The sequence below is a fragment of the Marmota marmota genome, unplaced genomic scaffold (genome assembly GCF_001458135.2).
Source record: "Marmota marmota marmota unplaced genomic scaffold, marMar, whole genome shotgun sequence".
In the NCBI taxonomy this organism is placed as follows: Eukaryota; Metazoa; Chordata; class Mammalia; order Rodentia; family Sciuridae; genus Marmota; species Marmota marmota.
Window position 1 is genome coordinate 30,245,627 of NW_025999977.1, and position 20,471 is coordinate 30,266,097.

General features: G+C 40.6%; 1 protein-coding gene across 10 annotated transcripts in view; it reads right to left on the reverse strand.

The window, feature by feature from the left end:
* The window catches only part of Arhgef33 (Rho guanine nucleotide exchange factor 33), a 41,699-nt gene that overhangs the window by 3,181 nt on the left and 18,047 nt on the right, over window positions 1-20,471 (reverse strand). For 7 of the 10 annotated variants that reach the window (XM_048804511.1, XM_048804516.1, XM_048804520.1 and 4 more), the window contains exons 8-14: window positions 17,408-17,540; window positions 15,847-15,930; window positions 14,491-14,574; window positions 12,150-12,298; window positions 11,053-11,217; window positions 8,945-9,767; window positions 4,615-4,754 (exon numbers count right to left, since the gene is read on the reverse strand). In XM_048804511.1, coding sequence (XP_048660468.1) covers window positions 4,615-4,754; window positions 8,945-9,767; window positions 11,053-11,217; window positions 12,150-12,298; window positions 14,491-14,574; window positions 15,847-15,930; window positions 17,408-17,540 — 1,578 coding nt within the window. Of the gene's footprint in view, window positions 1-1,402; window positions 1,720-4,614; window positions 4,755-8,944; window positions 9,768-11,052; window positions 11,218-12,149; window positions 12,299-14,490; window positions 14,575-15,846; window positions 15,931-17,407; window positions 17,541-20,471 lie in introns of those variants that run through there. The other 3 variants (XM_048804512.1, XM_048804518.1, XM_048804513.1) reach the window with 2 other exon arrangements.

Below are 20,471 nucleotides of genomic sequence, written 5' to 3' on the forward strand. Positions count from 1 at the left end.
ATGACATAGAACCTCAGACTTTAGAAGAGATTGATTCTCTGATTGGAAAGACTATCCTTCCTAAAAGTTTCAGGAGACATGTATAGGGAGAAGAATGCAGGGGGACTGGTGGGGGAGCACCTATCCTCTTGGACAAATCAGTCATCCCTGATAATCAAGAATGTATCAAATGAGCATTCACGTTGTTAGTTGTTGTTGTTGTTTTCCCACTATGCAACCTTCTTCAGTGCCAACAGCCTACAGGCACAGAGGGCCAGAAATGGTTCAGGGCACAGTTTGTTCTGGCATGGGACACTATGAGAGTAATGAATATTTTTGAGTGCTTATTAAGTGCCAATAACACTTATTAACTTGAAGCTAGATTACCTTTATATTGAACTTTAAGTTCCTAATGGGCAGGAACTATTTCTTTTACTTCTTTTGTACTGGACAAAACCTAGTATACTTAAGATCCTTAATTTAATAATGGATTTCAAATGACTTATTGAAAAAATATTTATTATCAGGATTAAGTAGTATCAAATGTATATCCCTTCAACCATCCCCTTCAATTTTAAAATTATATAGGAGATGAAATGAGATATAAGAATCTTGAAGTGGGTAACAATGGGTGTGGGAATTGTGGTGAGCTTTAAGGAGGTAGAGAAGAAAGTGAAGATAAAATGATAAATTGATTCTTTGACAGTCCTGATTTCTGTTACATGATCCGTTCCTCAGCTAAAGCTGAGCATATATAAAAACGGTTGAAAAGATGACAGAAGAAAAGAATTCACTGATATTCAGTTATACAGGACCCTGTAGAAGTTCTCTCCCAGTGTGTGATTAAGAAAATAGAGGGCTGGGGATATATCTCAGTGATAGAGCACTTGCTTAGCATGTACAAGGCCCCAGATTTGGTCCCCAGTACTGGGTAGGGTGGGGGAAGAAAGAAAAAGAGGGAAAAATAGATTTTTGATATGATTGATAGAAAAATAGTAATGACTCTAAAGCATGTAAGTTATAAAGTGCTAAAAAGGAAGAGAATGGGGGAGGAAATAGAATTAATTATTTGGATGCTATATTCCATTTTCCCACCCACATTTGAAGATAAAAAGATAAAGTACCATCTACATTTCTTACCCCTGAACTGTCTTACATAATTCTCTTCCCACTGCCACACTCCCAACCAAGAATACTGTTTACCTAACTGCAAGATTTACATATAAAGATGAAGTAGCATTTGCCTCAGCCTTCACAATAAGCTAGGTTAAAGTCTTTGACAGTCTTCATTAGATCCTTCTAGAAGTGATAGTTTGCCTTCTGTCCTGCTTAAAGGCAGGGGAAGAAGTGTTCAGTCCAGCATCAGCCTTTCACATTAGGCTTCTAAGAATCTTCATTTTAAAATGTTTAAAGTCACTTAATATTTTCAAACTTTAAGATATGTAGATTTATTTTGATCAATTCTGGACAGCTTTCAGGGACATGTGACCTGGTATCTACCCAGGACAAATATGCCTGAGATGGAAACAATCAGAGGGTCATCCTTGTCCCCAGTTATCGTGGGCATTTTTCAAGATTTTTTTTATGATGTCAACTTGACTTTCCCTTTTGAATCCTTGTGGGTATGAGTCTCAGAGGGAAGAGAACCCTTTCTCAGGTTTTCTGCTGCATCTGGCTCCATGCCTAGCTTCATCCCGAAGCAGCATTCTGGGTGTGTGGGGCCACCAGCCAAACAAGCCCCTATGGAACAAAAAGTGTGTCAGTGTAGACAAGAATGAGCCTCCAAAGGGCTGTAGGAGAGGAAGGCAATGAGCCCCAGAAATGACACAGCAGCTTCACTGGCCCTGGCCCATGTGGACCTATGAGACCAAATTCTGGAGTGGTTCCAGTACCAGGCTTAGCTACCTTCTTAAAGTCACTGGGCTTGCTGCCAGTCTGATTTCCTGACACATAAGTGGTGACTGGGCTAAATGTCTCTTCCTAGTTCCTTCCAGTACCTGTCCACATGCCTGAGTTCAGAGTACAAGTTCCTATGCAATTGGCTGGGATCATGTCATTCAAGATCCTATACAAATGTCTGGAATAGTGCAGGCATAGAAGATGCTGTGTTCTCATCTGAGTTAAAAGGTACTAGCACTTCTGTGCTATGCTGGGGTCTCCCTGCCCCTTCTTTCTAAAGTATCATATTTTAGCATGGTCCATAATGGACATTCCATGGTTCTCAGATGAAAACACTCAGGAGAAGCTACTTAAGTTGCTTCTTTATCCCATGCCAAGTCACCAAAGTGCCCACCATGGCACCCTAAGCACAAGGCCATGCCGGCATCACCTGATGGTGCTGACTGTCCTAGTCCAGAGCTACCAAGCCAGTAAAGCCTGCCAGAAGAGTTATCTGTATGGCTCCACCTTTACTTCCTCTCATATAACACTCAAGATTTAAATATAAATGACAGTTCCAGTATTGTTGACAGTAATATGACTGATACAGGCTGATCTATGAGAAAGGGAAAGAAGATTAAGGGAATATATTGGCCATATCTAAAGAGAATCCCAAAAAGCTGCAAGAGAACTAAAAGCAATTAGCTAACATGAATTTAGAGAGCCCAAAGCAAGTCCTCAACATTATATAAATGTCTATGGGGGAGGAGCTACAAAAAAGATAAAACCTGGCCTTCTATGTGATGGATCTTTAAAATTAAAGTTTTAAGATTAGAATTATAAGTTCAAGGCCACATTCACTTCTTGTTTCTGGTGACAAAATGATGTGATTACTCAGACTGAGCTACAACAAAGTCAAACCAAACTAGAAAGGACTGGTGATTTCCTGAGCAATCTCCTACCCAGTGCAGGGAGTCCTTTCATAGTATCCCTGAGCAGTCACCCTGCTTCTACTTAAGAGAACCCACTCTTTCATGAGGTCACCAGCTCCAGTTATAGGTACATTTTAGGGATCTCTCCTTTTCACCCACGGCTGCTATTCCTGCCCTCTGGATACAAAGAGGACAAGTCCACTCCCTTTGTCTCATGTAACCAGAAGAGCATATTTTTATATTTCTCTGATAAACAGAAATTTGAAAAGGAACCAGTGGTGAATCTATTTCTCATTGTTTTCCAAGACAGTAACCAGTCAGTATAAATGGTAGTGAGCAAAAAGTGACTGTTTCAGGAATACCATGGTTTGAAAAAAAAGAAAAAGAATAGGCTCAAGAAGTGCCTTTAGGAATCTGGAGTCCCTTAATCCCAAGTTCAGACTGGAAAGCTATCAAACTTGACAGAAGCAGGCATTAGGCCAAGAAAGATCTAAGTCTATTATCCTAGAAAGAATATACAATTCTTGACGTTTCAACCCCTGAATAAAGTGTCTTGAGGATCCAGCAGCAGTCATGCACACATTGGGCTGCCTTAACAAAACTGAAAAGGGACTGTAGGGCTGTGGTTAACTGCAGAACTGTTCTTCCTCTTCCTCTTTCATCTAGTAACAATAGGCAAAGACCAACAATTGGAGACCCACTGATCTTAGTACTACCCTCCCTTTGTGAAATTAAGCAAACCATAAAAAAAAATCCATACTCAATGTCTGCCCCTCTTCTCCATCTAAGACCATGATCTAAATCAGCCAATAACCTCTATCTTCAAGGAAAAAATGATTTTCCAGCAATTCTCCAAAGGCAACAACAACACCTCTGTTTAACTTTTCAAACAACAAAATATGAAGACTTGCTATTAAAAGTGAATCCAAAAAATTTCTACCAAGAGAAAATAAATAGCAGGGAGATCTCCCTAAAGGAAAGAGAGGCAGACCTAAGGAACAGTGGAGATACAAACAGCAGTTACTCAGACAGGCAATGGCTGGACAGGCAAATCTCTCAGTATTCAAATGTTAATGCTCATCTCCCCCTTATATTTATGCTAGGGTTTGGCCCTGTCTCCTAGACTGTAGCTGAGTGCTGGACAAAATGCCTGGTGGGTGGTGTTTCATACAACAACAAAGACCTAGAATATTAGAAGAACCACAGAGGGAAATGCTTTTTTGCCTTGTGAGGAGCATGGACACTTCATTAAAGTGATTTTTAACTAGAACCCAGGCCAAATCCATCCATTCAGGGAAAACACTAGCAGAAGTCCCAATAAACATGTAGTATCCCTGACAACTATAGGCCCGTAAAAGCAGAAGTGCTGTGATGCCCTTAGAAAACCTCCCAGTAGCATGTGTGAGGCCCTGGATTTGATACCCCATCCAACAACAATATTAAAAAAGAAAAAAAAGGAAAGAAAAAAAAAAAAACTTTCCCCAAGTGTGGAGGAGATTCTGATGGAGTACCCATTAAACTCAACTTCAATAGAGGATCCCACTCCCAGAAAAACCTCCTCTGCTCACTCCTCTCAGGGCAGGTGACTTTGGGAACAAGAAAGAAGGGATAAAAGAAGTAGCAGGAGAGAGAGTTGAGTGTGCTTCTACTCTGGGAGATTACAATGAGAAATATCTTCACCCTGCAGAAATTGTGGCCACTGGGAGCAAGCACTAAACTTGAAGCTATGCGAGACCAGACTACTTGATAATTATTAATGTTAAAACCTCGAGACTTAGCCCAAAGGGAAATGAGTTACAATGCTGTCGTGTCTAAGGCTACTCACTTCTTTTTAAAGAGCTTGCGGAAGGAGCTGCGAAAGCCCCCTTTCTGGTCTTGCCTGGGATTTTGATCGCTGAAAGATGTTTGTTCACTTTCTCTTTCTTCCTTTGGACAGAATCGGGTGGTGTCTTCTAAATGCATCTCCTGAAAACACAAAAGAGGTACTGTTTTTTACTCTTTTCCAAAAATATCTATCCTGACTATGGGTCAGTTTTTTTTATTTTGTCACTTTCCTCACCTACCCCAAAAGACTATCAGTGAATACCCAATCCCAACTAAAGCACACTTAGGCTAATAAAGAAATCATGAAGTGGAAAGGAGAAAATTTTCTGCTGAGTGTAGTATTTCCTATATATCAAGGTAAATAATCTAGGATAGGAACATAGCGAATGCTTAAAAAGTATAGAAAGTAAATGCTTATTCTTGCACTGACACTGTCTTGCTGGAAACCCAGTACTAAGCCCCTTTATATCTCTGAATATATTTCTTTCTAAAAAAATAAGAAATCTCCTTAATTGTAATATGAGTTTTAAACTCATGTTTCTAATTCTCCATTTTAGGCATAAATGCGGGAAGGAGTTTTTGAGAGGTCAGAACTGTTTAGAAGTAAGATCATCTACTATCCCCTAACTGAAAATAAGCCTTTAACAGTTTTTACAATTCAGAATCCATGATATTGGAATATAAAATAAAATAGAAATAAGGATGTATCTTTTGTGAACTCTCATTTTTTAAATGTGAAATGTGTCAACTAATAGATGTGCATATGTATTCATCTGTATATAAGCTAGATGTGCATATACATATATATTATATCTTGAGTTAACTAATTTAAAATTAATCTAAAAATAGTTTCTGGATTTTTAATAACCTTAAAAGTATCCAAGAAGTCAAGGCAAAGAAACATTGAGAATGCCCTGTAAGTCATATGAATTGGATGGGTGACTGCTGATAGAAGAGCAAAACATGAGAATGATTTTTTTTTTCAGGAAACATACAGGTTTGACTTAGAGAAATTAAGTTGGGGTTGTAGTCACAGATCTGAAATTATCTGAGATTCTGCTAAGATTCATAACTAGACTATGGAGATGAATATCCTGATAGCTTAGTAAAGTGTTTCTCAGATGTGTGGTCCTGGGACTATAAGATCAGCTGAGGCCTCTATTTAAAATGTAGATTTTTGCCTTTCATGGTGGCACACACTGGTATTACCAGTAACTCAGAGGTGGAGACAGGAGGATTGTTTGTGTCAGGAGTTTGAGACAAGCCTAGACAACATAGCAAGACCCCATCTCAAAAACACCTGAGCCCCACCCAACTTTCTTAATCAGAATCTCTGAAGTGAAGCCTGGATAATCCTTAAGCACACTTGCACATGAAAATCAGTGATTTAAGGCATGTTTCTTCTCATCTTCTCTTCATGTTTACATGAATCACCTAGGTATGAATCCTAAATTGCAGTTTCTAATTCAGTAGGTCAGGCTATAAATTCTGGATATAACAAATTCCTAGGCAATGCACTCACCACTAGCTTGACAATTATATTTTGAGAAATGGGCTTTTAGGGACCACAATCAGGCTACAGTGTTGGCGAAAATGCCTGGTGGGTGATGTTTCACACAAGGACTTGGAATTCAGGACTACAGAAGGAAATAGCTTATTTTTGCCTCCAGTTGAGTATGGAAACTCTATTAAAGTGATTTTTAACTAGGACCCTCATCAAATCATTCATTTGGGGAAACTAAATCTATTAACTGTTTAAGGAAAAAAATCTTTCTGTAGAACCATAAGCTTAATAACATTTTATATCTGTATAGCATCCCATACTTTACAAAGCATATTGACAAATTTTATCTTTTTTGGCCTGATCTTCACAACAAACCTGTGACATAAGTAAGGTAAATATTGCCTTGTTTTTATAGGTAAGAAAGCTGAAAACATAGAGAAGCCAAGTGAATTGTCTAAAAGCACACAGCTATTTAGCATAGAGCCAGAATTAGAACCTAGAGCTCCTGACACCCAATCAGATGCTCTTTGCATTAAAACACACTGTCTTCTTTCTTGACTTTGAGAGAGGACACTAAGGACTAGGCTTCAGTTGGCTCTCCTGGGCAGACGTAGGAGATGCAGAGTATATAGAGATAGAACAGAAGTTTTCCACATCTCAATAGCCAAGTAAGATAAGGTGAGGTATGGTGGCACATGCCTGTAATCCCAGCAACTCAGGAGTCTGAGACAGAAGGACTGCAAGTTCCAGGCCAGCCTGGGCAACTTAATGAGACTCTGTCTCAAAAGAAAAAATTAAAAGGGCTGGGGATGTACCTCAGGGTTAGAGGACCCCTGAATCCAATCCCCAGTACCACCAAAAGTGGGGAGAGTTGTAGGGTTATCTTTTGCAACAAAATTCCCCATCCTGCCCCCACCTCATATACACTTATTCATATATACATGCACTCACCAATATACACATACAAACATGCATGCATGCACATACACATTTGCACCAACTTTAATACTCATACACAACCTCTGTCCACCTGCACTCTGCACCCAACTCTCTCTAAGAATTCTAGTAATCTAGGCCTTCTGAGTTTTTACAAAGAAAAATTTGTCCAAAACCAGAAATAAGCAATGGGAACTTTTGCATATTTGAAAATTTTACTGACATGTACTGCTAGAGAAAAGATCTTTTTAAAACAGATTTCATTTGATACTTCTTTGGTGTCTCTTCTTAAACTGACTTGACTTCTGTCTTACAATGTTAGGGGAGGAAATTTGTTGCCCAATTTGTGTGATTAACAGTTTCTAACATATTGTTCTTTCATATGTCTGTTAAACAGTCACAAATATATTACTCATTGTTTCTCAGATATATTACTTGTTATTTCTGATTAATGGTTTTTACCTGGCAATTGTTGAACCCCTAAATTTTCACACATCAATTAGGGAAAAACATTTTTATGAACATGTGAAATGAAAGCATTTTTAACAGCATAAACTATATTAATTACACTTTTTTTCATGCCTGTCTACCTCAGATTTCCCTCAGCTAACTTCTAGGCAAATTTTCAAATCTAATTCAGACACCCAATACTTCCCAAATACTTTCTGTATTTAGGAAGGCTTTTCTGACCACCATCATACCAAGAAATTTTAGATAATCCTCTGTGGGCTCCTACAGTTTATTATAGTTCTGTGTTTTTGTGCCTTACTCCTATACTAAGCTAGTAATCCTGGAGTACAGAAATTAGATGTTGTTTATTTCTAAATCCTCAGCAATGAGCATAGAAATTAGAACAAGGCAGGCACTTAATTTTGTTTGTTGGAAAATTAATTACAGGAATCAGTGATCATCAATCTGTCCCCACTCGGAGATGAGAATAAGTGGAATGGAAGGGTTGTGGTACAGGTGAAAGTTGTGTTACTTTCTGCCTAATCAGAAATTGTCTGTTTCAATCACATTAAGAACTTAAGTATTTGCTTAGGAACTACTGGCCCTTTCATGGACATGTGTTTAATCACTCTTTTTAAGGACTCAAGGCTTGAAAACACTAAGGATAGGCATCAAAATGCATCAACGTTCACTGAGACCAAAGAAGGTGTTTTTTGAGTCAATTCTTCTCTACCATGGGATGTCCTTGTCTCATCCAATATAAATTAATGTGACATCCTTTTCTAATCAAAAAGAAAGCAAGCAGAAATGAAAGTTAGCTTTGCAGCCAACTTCTCAAAGCCCACACTAAAAACAGGGCAACTTGCTTCATCCCTAGCTACAAGCAAGGACAGTGGGGGCAGGGAGTAGGGTAGCTGTCACACAGTCTTAAACGTTTAAACAAGGAGGGGTTCCTAACAGGCAAGAGGAGAAAGCCAAGCCAGAGAGTTGCGTGCAACGCTTTGAAACAAGTTCAACTCTAAGGTGCCACAAGCTGAAGGAGAATGACATCACTCCTAATCCTCTCAGAGCGAGAGGAGAAAGGGGAGAAGGGAAGAGAACGCTTTCACAGAGAGGAGAGAAGGGAGAGGTTGGAGAGGAGGGGCAAGGGAGAGAGAATGAGTATGAACATGGAGACAACGCAGATCTAAAATGAGTCGAGGTCTTCTCTGCCCTCACACATGTACTTGTGTGACCTGCTCTGTGTCCTGTACGGGTGCTGCCGAGCTGTCACTCGCCTTCAAGGCCACCGAGGCACGAGCCTTTTACTGGGGCAGGCGACTTCTGGGTCCCTAGCCTGGCCTCATCCCACTCCCCTCCTCGCTAGGGGGCGTCGGGCTGGCCCTGCAGCTCTAGGCCCGGGGCCGCCGGCGTTGTGGGTTTCGGTTCGGTTTTACTTTACCCTCCTTACTTCCAAATAGGTCTGTTTTTCGCTTTGGGACCTCTGTTGGGGGAAGAAGGTCCGCGGCGCGCCGCGGGGTACGGCAGCACCGCCGGCCGAGCCGTGGGGCTGCGCGGCGCGCTCCGCGCGCTCGGCCTTGAGCGGCGCGCGGCCGCCGCTGCTGCTGCGCGTGCTGTAGAGGCGCGGGGCCACGCCCTCGGCGGGCGGCGTGCGCGGGAACTCCTTGAGCGAGCGGCTCAGCGGCTTGGTCTTGCCGTGCGCCTGCGCCTGCGCCGCTGCCTCCAGCTTGTAGGCGCCGCTGCTGCTCGCCGGCGACGTGGCGCTCTTAGGCAGCGGCTGCAGCGCGTGCTCGGGCCGCTCGGCCTCCATGGCGAAGCTCACGGGCCGCAGGAAACAGATGTCCAGGCTGGACTCGGAAGAGGCCGGCGAGCAGTTCTCGAAGAGGGCCGGGGCCTGGAAGGGCTCCTCGTCGTAAGGCGCAGGCAGCGCGAAGATCTCGCCGCCGTATTCGAACTCCTCGTAGCCCGCCGGCACGAAGCCGCGGGCGTCGGGCAGCAGCTCGGCCGGGGCGCGCAGGGAGCGCTCCACGTTGCCCAGCTGCTCGGCGGGAGAGGGCTCGAAGTCCATCTCGGGGATGGCCTGCAGGGGCCCGGCGAGCGCCTTCACGTCCTGCTCTGCCGCACAGAACTGTGCCGGCGCCAGCAGGCTCTCGGGCCTCTCGTGCTTTCTGCCCTCCATCTCCCAGTCACTGGGCTTCCCGGGCTGCATGCTCTCCATCATGCTTTGCTGCTGTTGGCCTTTCTTCACTGGGGGCATCAGGTGTCTTTAAAGGGGAAACAATACAGAAGAGGTGTGCTTATTGTTTATTAGTACTAACCTCTTAATGATAATGGCTCGCCCTTCCCGTCCCAGGTGCCTGCCAAGCTCCACAAACTTCTACTGAATAGTTCCCAGGAACCTCTGTCCCCAGGTGGAAGAGTAGAAATGGCCGGGAGGAAGTGGATGCCTGAGCCCCTCAATGGCACCAGGACCATTTTCATTCCCCTTTGTGTAAGCTCTGACCTTTCCACCATCAGTCACAGTGTTCCAAGGCATCTCTTAAAACTGCTCTTTCTTGCTCTGGTTGACACAAAATAATGGAAATTCAACTTTTGTTCCACCCATGGATCTTCACACTTAAAAACAAGTATATTCCTAGATGAAATAAATGTGCATGTCTTGATAACTGTTGAATCTGAATGGTGGCATGTGGGGTTCATTGTACTTGGGTAAATTTAAATTTTTCATAATTAAAAACTATGGCTATAATGATGCTAAGTAACCCCAAACTTCCACCCACAAAGCATTAATGCTGTTTTAAGAGTTTCCGCTCTGAATATGCCCAATATCATGGAAGGGTTTGTTCGTTTGTTTGGGGAGGGATCATGAATAGTGAATAATTTACATAGGTTACAATGTATATCATACCCATCAGATGGGACTTTCCAGTTTTGCTTCAGCTGCCAGACAGATGTAAATGGACTACCCCACACTGATTCAAAGTAGTGTTCTAATTTATTCATATTTAAATTCTTACCTCAGAAATATATAAAAATGTAAAAGCTAACACCAGAGTATCTTTGGTGATCCTAAAATGAAAATTAGGTCTTACATTTATAGATGTGAAAAGAAATAGTGAAATGAAATCTTGATCTGACTCTTCTACCTTTGAAGATTGTTATTGAATTTTATTTTCTTTGCACGGAGTGTTATGATAGCCATGTTGTTCAGTCTGGGATAAAATGCTAGAGATTTTATTTTGGAGCTCTGTTTGTTGCACTTCAAGGAAGATAAAAGGCTTTATTACTGTCTCAAGAGTTGGAGTAATCCACAAAGTAAACTTCCACTTTCTGCCTCTATTCCCACTGTAGGCCAGTCCCTCAAAATTAGTGTCTTTCTCTTGGATCAAAGCAACTGGTCAACTGCTTAGCTGTCACAGATAGGCCTGATGGGGTAAAGAGGAAGAGTTCTGTAGATCATACTCCTTTCCAGATCAGCCTACTAACCCACACAAACTGCCTGGGACTAAGGGCATTGCCATCAGCCTTTCCATAGCAATAGGTGCTTACGTGACAGTGGGGCCAGAACTGGGAGCAGATGGGTAGGGTTGCAGAATCTCTTCTGAGTGGATCCCACCGTCTCGGACAGCCTCAGGGCCTGCAGTGGGGGAAGCATCTTGGCCAGCATTTGCACACTGGGAAGCCAGCCCTTTGTATAGCTTTGCCATTGATGACCTAACAGGATAGAAGTAAAGATTCTCAGGTTGTACATGGGGAAAGTGGCTCTCTAAATGCACAGATTATGCTAAGAAAGAATTATCTCTCAGATGACCCTTGTTGTGAGCTTTTCTCTTTCTCCAGGGCGGTCTAACATCAGGTTGCTTACATAATGTAAGCAACCTGGCTACAAGTATGGATGCTGATTAACTGGCTGACAAGAGATTGGGGGTAGGGGGTAGTATTGAGAGATGCATGCTATTAGAAGAGCCCTGACTTGAGAGAGCATCTTTTCTGGTCTGAAGCCGTGACAGAAATAATTCTATTTTCCATCAAGTGGGTTGGGATAAGGTTGAAGGAAATCCAGGTCATCAGGAAGCTCTGCTATGGGTTGCGTCTGTTCCCTTTGGAGCTCAGAAGTTTCCTAACCTTCTCTTTCTTCAAACTCTTCCCCACATCATTTGTTTTACTTTTATACATAGCACTTATTAACATCTAACTTATTTGTTCACTGTCCAACTATGAAAAATAAGCTCCATGTGGCAGGGGTTTCTGACCATTTTGTTCATTGCAATGTATTCAGTGTATAGAATAATAGAACAGGGGCTCAATAAATGTTCATTAGATTGATGAAGGAAATGATCTTCTGGCCCTTAAACTGATTTTGTACCTGATAAGTTTAGGGAAACTGAACTATTTTTGAGGTAGTTAACATGAGAGGGCATTAGAGTGAAAATGCTCTTTCTCTAAAGTAATTTCACCAGGTTATAGGTGTCTCCCTCCTGTACTGTCTGGGCACCTCTCCTACTCTCTCCTACCTCCCACCACTGCATCTCAGCCACATAACCACAATGTGGTTACTTGTGACAGATACCTACATTGACTGGTCTGTGTAACTTATTCTCAGAACCCTTTGACAGACCTTCCCGATTGAATCATCAGAAACTTACTTCTTGAGCTTTTTTCGTTTCTGAATAAGCAAATCCTCATTGCACTGAAACAGCAGGGTATAGTGTGAGATAAATACTCGGAGACGCTGAACGCACACCAGTAGTAGGTAATAGTCAGGATGTTCTTGCTCTGTGAACTTCAGGACATTCTGCATAGAGGGAAAAAGGAAGCATTATATAAGAAGAAGGAAAAGTTGTTTTGTCTCTTTTGCATCTTACCTGGATCTATTTTTTAAGTTTGATAGCCTTTTAGTCAAAACAACAATACATATGACCCATCTAATAAGCTGGAATGTCAAATTTGCTGTTCTCTTTCCACCATTCCAAGGGAAAATAAGTCATTACAGTTCCAACTAGAAAGTTAGAAGGATCTATGAATTAGATCTCTGAATAGCAGAGGCATTCTAACAATTACTATAATTAATATCTTAATTCAAATGAGTCAGACTACTGATGAGAATGTCAGGCATCAAGGCAGGCAGGTAGGGGTGGTTGGTGGATGGTGATTATCATCAAACCTGGCCTGGTGACCCCTCCTATTACATTTGGTTTGGATATGGTTTGTTCCCTATGGGTTCATGTGCTCGAAGCTTGCATACGATATAGTGGTATTGAAAGTTGGTAGGACCTTTGAGAGGTGGGGCTTAGTGAGATATGATTAGGTGACTGACCACACTCTTGAAGGGATTAATGCTGGTCTTATGAAAATGGTTAGTTCTCATGAGAGTGAGTTGTTATAAATAAGTAAGCCTGGACCCTCCCCCCATCTTGCCTCCTCTCACATATCATGGGACCCATCATTCTTGTATGTGCTCCCACCATGTGACACTATCTGCTATGAGGCCCACATCAGAAGGTAATGTCAGCACAGTGCTCTTGGGCCTCCAGAACCATGAGCCCAAATAAACCTCTTTCCTTTATAAAGTTCCTAGCCTCCGATATTTTGGTATAGTAACACCAAAATGGACTAATATCTACTGTACTATGGTAGATGTATGTGACTGGACTTTGGTAAAGCTAACATTGGTTTAATACTTCTTGTCAGGAACTGAGCCATTTACATATATTACCCCATTTAATTTTTACCACAACCTAGTTAGACAGGTATAATTATTATCTCTCTTTAGCAAATAAGAAAATTGGGGGTACAGAGAAATTAAGAGATCTTTACTAAATCACATATCTAGTAAGTAATGGAGGAAGGCTTTGAACTTAAATCACAAGGTAGAACCAGGGCTTATTTACCATATTCTAATACTTGCAAGACCTGGACTTCAGTCCTAGTTTTTCACCACTAGATAAGAACTTAGGCATATTACTTGTTTCTTTAGCCCTTCATATTCTCATCTAAAAAGTGGTAACAATGATTCCTATCTTATGGGATTTTTGAAACGAATTATATTAAGTAATAATATAATTATCATGAGAAAATGCTATTAGGCCTTAAAGCCATACAAAATTTAGAAAACCTCAATATTGACATTGGACTGCCTCCATCTAAGATTAATCACAAGTATTCCTAAGATGTTTTTGCTGAATTACTTCAAAGACCAGTCAGTAGTTAAAGCAGAACAGGTGGGTGATTGGAAGAAGAGTGACTAGTAAGAGATTGATGAATCTCTTGGCTCTACTCCCTTCAATATGCCTCAAACCCTGTGGAAAAATGGTGTGAAGAGATCTGCTCATCAGCTTCTTCATGACTCTTCTGTATAAGTATAAGCATTGTAAAGTAAAAACTTTGACTTGAGCCAAGTGAAATAGCAATTAAGTGGGCAGGTTAAATAGAAATTTAGACGCCAAGAGCTGACATTTAGATGACTGTAGAGCCAAAGTAGATGGCACTAAATAAAGTGCTTCAATCCTGGATCACCATAGGGGGACATGACTCGTAAATAAAGGTAAAACTCAAAGTCAGGCATCATAAATCAAGATATTTTTGGAGCCAAGCACTTGGTACACTCCTGTAATACCAGTGACTCCGGAGGCTGAAGCAGGAAGATCACGAGTTGAAAGCCAGCCTCAGCTAAATCGAGGTGCTAAGCAACTCAGTGAGGCCCTGTCTCTGAATAAAATACAAAATAGTGCTGGGGATGTGACTCAGTGGTCAACTGCCCATAAGTTCAATCCTTGGTACAAAAAAAAAAAAAAAAGATTTTTGGAGATAAGAGATTTTTAGTTTATCCCACAGAGTATGATGAGGTATGGGGTAGTCATAATAATATAAGCCACGTAAACACTTAGAAATATTAATGATTCCTTGAACCTTTACAGTAGAAGTCGGAAGCCAAAAATAATATTTCAATATGAGAATAAGTTTGATGGCTTGCCTCGCCATGCTTACCTGCAGATGTATCAAATATTCAGGGATCCGCTGGACTATGTGAAAAAACAGTGTATAGATGTCAGATTTAATCTCTTCATCACCCTGAATGAAAGAAAGGTGGAGTCACTTTTCAGTGTTCCTCCAGCTCTGGCAGCAGAACCCCGGAGTCAGCTGCACCAGAGAAGAAAGGATTTATGCCCAGAGCATTCTCTTTCCAAAGATCACCATGAAGCATTGATCTTTCACATGTGCAGGGACATGACCAAATAACTCTTCTTTAGCAAGGAGCGTATCATATATGTCTTTTGAATCCACTTAAATTTCCAAACTACACTTTCCTTCCCCACTTTGCATCTTAGTACAGAGCTAAATAGAGATGGGCATTTAAGTTGTGGCTCAGTGGTAGAGCGCTTGCCTAGCATGTGTGAGGCCCTGGGTTTGATTCTCAGCACCACATATAAATAAATAAAATAAAGATCCATTGACAACCAAACAATATTTTTTAAACAGATAAATGGGCACTTAAATTATACTTGAGTTCAATTAATTAATTAAAGTTCTCCAGCAAGTAATCATTATGATGGTTTACTAACAGGCTCTAAGGATGGCTTAGAGTTTCATCAGAGTTGGAGGGAAATGTCATTAGAAATTGGTTGTTTGGCCTGAAAGCAGAAAACATGTTGGGCTTTCTCTATGTGCCTTTCCTTTCCTCCATTTCCCCTTCCTGCTTCCCAAACATTTGCTGAATGCTAACTTATAGTAGGCATTATACTAGATTGGGAGTAGGGGTGGGAGTTTGAAGTAGAAAGCAAGACAGAGCCTCTTATCTCTTATGAGACTTGATTAATTTGCAGCTTTGGGGCTTCTGACACTGTTTTTTCCTACTGACCTAAAATAAATAGAAGTGTTATAGATGTATACATACTTATTGATTACCTAATATATCACCACAGCAGTAGCTCTTAAAGCAACATGACTACAGCCACTTTATGATCATATAAACTGACAAAAGATGATTTGAATATTGAGATTCATATCTTCCAAACCTGAAACACACACACACACACACACACACACACACACACAGCATAAAAGCTGCAACCTGAAGAGTTCTGGTTAGAACACCTATTTACTTTGCCTATAATTTCATTGAAGTAGAACAGAGGACCAATAAAGCAGGGCAAGGATCAAAGCAACAGATGTGATCTTGAGTAGGCTCCTAAAGCCCTAGGAAAGGTGTCAGTGGCTCTATTCAGGCAATCCCTTAACCTGAAAACAGGCTCAGAGTGTACATGCTGTACTGACTGGGTAGATCAGCAACATGGCATAAATGATATGCCAATAAAAGACAGCACACACATAGAATTAACTTACCTCCTTCAGAACAACAACATGAACCAATGAGATGCATTCTGGCAAATCCCTCAAATAGGCAACATAATAATCCAAGAAGTTATTCTTTAAAAGAAACACAAAAAATGCAAGGTAAGAACCTGGAAACAGGAACGACAATATATTTATAAAGCTATGTATATTGAAAAGGAATGCTTGGCAGAGATTATCTTAATCATTCAATTAATGTGTTCTTTAATGTATTTTGGAGGTTTGTGTTATCTTTTTAATAAATCTTTTTGGTTTTAATGTAAACATCACTACAATTTGGAAACCAAAACTCAATGGCCCTACCTCAATGACATGAAATAATAAACTAAGGGCAGAATGAAAGTCTTAAGGTTGAAAAAGTATTTTTAAATTGTTAAATGATAAAGATGCTTATTTTGTTTTTGTAATTAATTTTCATTTTAATTATCTACATCCAAATAAAAACTCTGGCCAACCCTTCTCATATTATCTGGACCAGTGGTTCTCAGTGTTTTCAACTACCTGCATCTTTCAACTAAGTGCATATTTACCTATGCAATTTCCCTTTAGAAAAACATAGTTTCCAAAGTGATATCCTCACAGATGTAACAATTCTTAGCCCCAGAAATCACAGTGACTACAAACAAGTGAAAGGGTTATTAGAGAGGTAGTGTTATACTTACTTTTCTCTACAACTAATTTGTAAACTTTGTGTTGTTACCTGCATTTGAGAATCATTATACAGAGGTTGATTACAGGCAAAAACTGATTTTCAGACCAATTGTAAGTAGCCCACACAGTATTTTAAAAATAAGAAAAAATTACACAAAATTGTGGATTGTTCACTTCTCTTAAAATAGAAGTATGGCAACTCTAGTCCATTTTCCTGAATAATAACTGGATAAAACTGTGAGCTATTTTTATAGTAAAATATATGTGCAATTCAGTGTAATTCCCACCAGTCCATATTGTATTACATTTAACCCACATCTCTCATTTATGTCACTATCTGGCCCTGCAGACATTTGAATTTGTAGCCTTGGTCTGGATCATATTTTCTATGTAAAACATTATATAGATTTTCAAAACTTAGCACCCTTTCCTTTCTCCAAGGAAGTGAAAACAAAAGATATTCAGGACAAATAGCCATACTTTAAAAAATCTCTAAAGAATGAAAATTATGTGTGAAAATACACACATATATACTTATACGCTTATTTTACAGGTATGTATGCATATTTATGAGCATGAGTATATGAACATAAACACATATAATCATATATACTTGCATTTTCAGTGAAGTCAGTTATAGTTCTATATAAAGTTATGAACCAGAAGTTAAAAGACCTACCATGTTTCCAGTCACACAGATATCTCATTACCCAGCAAGCTGGGTGATTTCAGAAAAGCCTTTAAAATCTCTCTGAATCTTATTCAGTAATTGTAGAATAAGGAAGTTAGTAGTAGTTCCTCTGCAAATCACTCTTTTTAGATTCTCCGTTAAGAGAAGCAGATGAGGGAAACACAGATCGATATAATTAAAGTTGTAGAGGAGGATTTAAAAATGGCTTACCTCATCATTTGTTAGTTTAAGGAATAAATCTCCAAGAACTCCTTGGCGTGGCCATTTCAGGACCCTCTCCTGCAGTGCATGAAGCAAATCCAGGTGCTGCTGGACAATGTACCGTAAAGACCCAGGGAAGAGGCTTGAAACAGAGCACAGAAAGAAACACATACCAGGTGTAGAGAAGAAAAGATCCTACAAGCATAAACGCAGGGCCTGGGGATGTGGCTCCGTGGTAAGTGGTCCCCTGGCATGCATGAGGCCCTGGATGAAACCCCTAGCATGGGGGCAGGGGTAGGGATAAATATAGCAGGTCACATTTTCACAGTCCTCTGAAATACTGTGAGTTACAGGTCTGCATTTAAGATTAAAAAAAAAATTGTCATAGACCTTAGCTGATACCTTCACACTGTAAAAAGACCCCATTACTGATGGCCCCTATACAAATGTGTATTGATCAAATAGTAAGAGCCTATCACTCAATTGACCTTTTTAAAGTTCACCTGGTACACTCTTATTTATCATACCTAAGAGTGGAAATTCTAAGAGAAGCCTTTTTTATAATATTTTAAACTTATTCCAATTTAATATGCAAATAATCTATTCTAATTTGTGCTGTAGATGACAGCATCTAATGTGGCACTTAGTTATTCTTGGCTAGCAGACTGCTATAAATAGGAAGTAGGAAAATTTGTTTAAAGCTAGTAACTAAAAGCTCAGGGAGTTGGGGGGCAATGAGAGGGTCTCTTTTCCCCTTTCTTTCAATTCCTAAGAGGCAAACTAGGCAAAGACAAAGTCTTGCCTGCAGAGGCTAGAGACAAGGGCTGTCCTGGTACTCCTTGGAGTTTCACAGAATCTCTTTCCCATCCTCAAATCTCTTTCCTCTTCCTCTTAATATGCATCATTTTTTTCCCCAGAGGAAATGAAGGGAGGAAGAGAGAAGTCAGAGAAGGGTGCAGTGGAAAAGAGAGAGAGAAGTAAATTGAAAGTAGGTTCCCTGTGCTTTCAACACAACAAATTTAAGAAAGATGAACGTGATGGCCTACTTGTCACTGAGTGCTGAACTTATTTAAATACTTCCTCAGGTTCTAATGGGAGCAAATTAGTGGACAACTGGAGTAATTTGCCAACAAGCAGAACTTTGCTGGGAAAGTAGAAATGATATCATATTGAGAAGAATGGGTTAGATTTTTCAACTCATTTCCAAAGACTTCCCTGTGGCTGTAACTCAGCAAAGACAAACCAGAATAAGGTACCAAGCTCCCCTATGAAAGATACAAACTATGATGGTTAACCGGGATTACCAATTTGATTGGATTAAGAAATGCATAAAGTTAAGAGACTTTTGGGTACATCGACGAGGGTGTTTCCAGAGATAATTATTATGTGGAAGAGCAAACCAAAGGGTGAGACCTGCCCTGAATGTAGATGGTTTAGTCCAAAAGGCTGGGGACCTGGATGGAAAAAAGATGGAAGAAGGAGAAAACCAATGTAGATTAAAACTTATTCTTCTTGAGCAGCTGCTTAGACGGCTGCTGAGATCACCTGAGGACACTGGATTTCAGCTCCTTCCCTCTTCCAAAGCAGACTCTGACCAGTCTCCAGGGAGTGTCCAGCCTCTAGTCGTGAACTGGGACTGAATCATAGGTTTCTCCTCTTCTTAGACTCCGGCTTGTTGGACTGAGCAGCTACTAGTTTCTCCAGTCCTCCATTCAACAGTTGACCAATGGGGACTATTCGGCTTCTGATCCTGTAAGCCAATCTAATAAATCCTCTTTTCATAATAAGATAGATAGATCCTGTTGATTGTTCCTCTAGAGAATCCTGACTAATATACAAGGAAACCTTCCATCCCATTCCCTCCATCTTCTGTTCAATGAGTCTCCACATATGCAAAGTTTGCTGATCCTAAATATCAGATGAGAGACCTCTCGATCTGAGCTGTACAGATAGAATGGTGGGCTTGGAAGGTCTTAGTAATCCCTGTCTAGACCAGAGAGGAATTTGGAGGGGTTGCTAGAAGCCATGCAGAAAGACTGGGAAAAGACCATAAACCTGATGGAGGAAAGCACAACTGATGGTGCTGACAGAGTAAAACACTTGTATCAGCAAAAGTCTAGATGCAAAAACATTTTTGCCTACCCAGAGGCTATAATTTTAAGTTAATAAATTTTCTCTTGCCAGTCCAGTAGTAGGCTAAAATAACTTCTGGGCTTCAGGTACAGAACACTACAACCATACTGGATGGGCATGAATAATTAAATATGTGCCACCTGGTGGCTATCTATAGCACAGAGCTGGTTCAGTTCTGGGTGGATGTGGCAACTGGAGTTTAGCTTATCAGGCTAAATGGCAATCCTCCCCATAAGTATTCAGACAGGTGTTTAATGTTAAGGTCGTGGCCCTATCTAGGTGAGTCAGACCAAAAAGGAGGCCAGAACTCTAACTTTTGGGATCTTCCAACAAGATCTGCCCAAGCTTCAGCTGGGAGCATGTGTTTGCAGCTTCCAGCCCATTCCATCAGGCACAGGCTGCCTCGAGACAGGCTAAGGCAGCTCTTGAGCAATTCACTTCTTTTCCCTCCCAGGGAAAACCTAAAGCTTTATTTTAGTTTGAGATGTGGCAATGTCAGGTTTGAGTGTCAAGTTGTAGTTGTTGTGGTTTTTATTTTCAACCCAGGTTACTTTCCAATAGGGTAGAAAGTGTCAAAGGCTTGCAGTTTGTGATGGAAAAGGCAGTAAATGTTAATACATTTATTTTCACCTTTGCATGGAGAATACCAATAGGTCCATTTAAAGTACACAGAGGTTTCAGAAAAGCTTAGGAAAAAGAAGGATAATGAAAATCTAATTCTAGGGTAGATAAATGGCAACACTGCCACACTCAGAACCAGAGATTCTTTTTTTTTTTTTTTGGTACCAGGGATTGAACTCAGAGACACTTGACCACTGAGCCATATCCCCAGCCCTCTTTGGTATTTTATTAGAGACAGGGTCTCACTGAGTTACTTAGCACCTCGCTTTTTGCTGAGGCTGGCTTTGAACTCATGATCCTCCTGTCTCAGCTTCCCAAG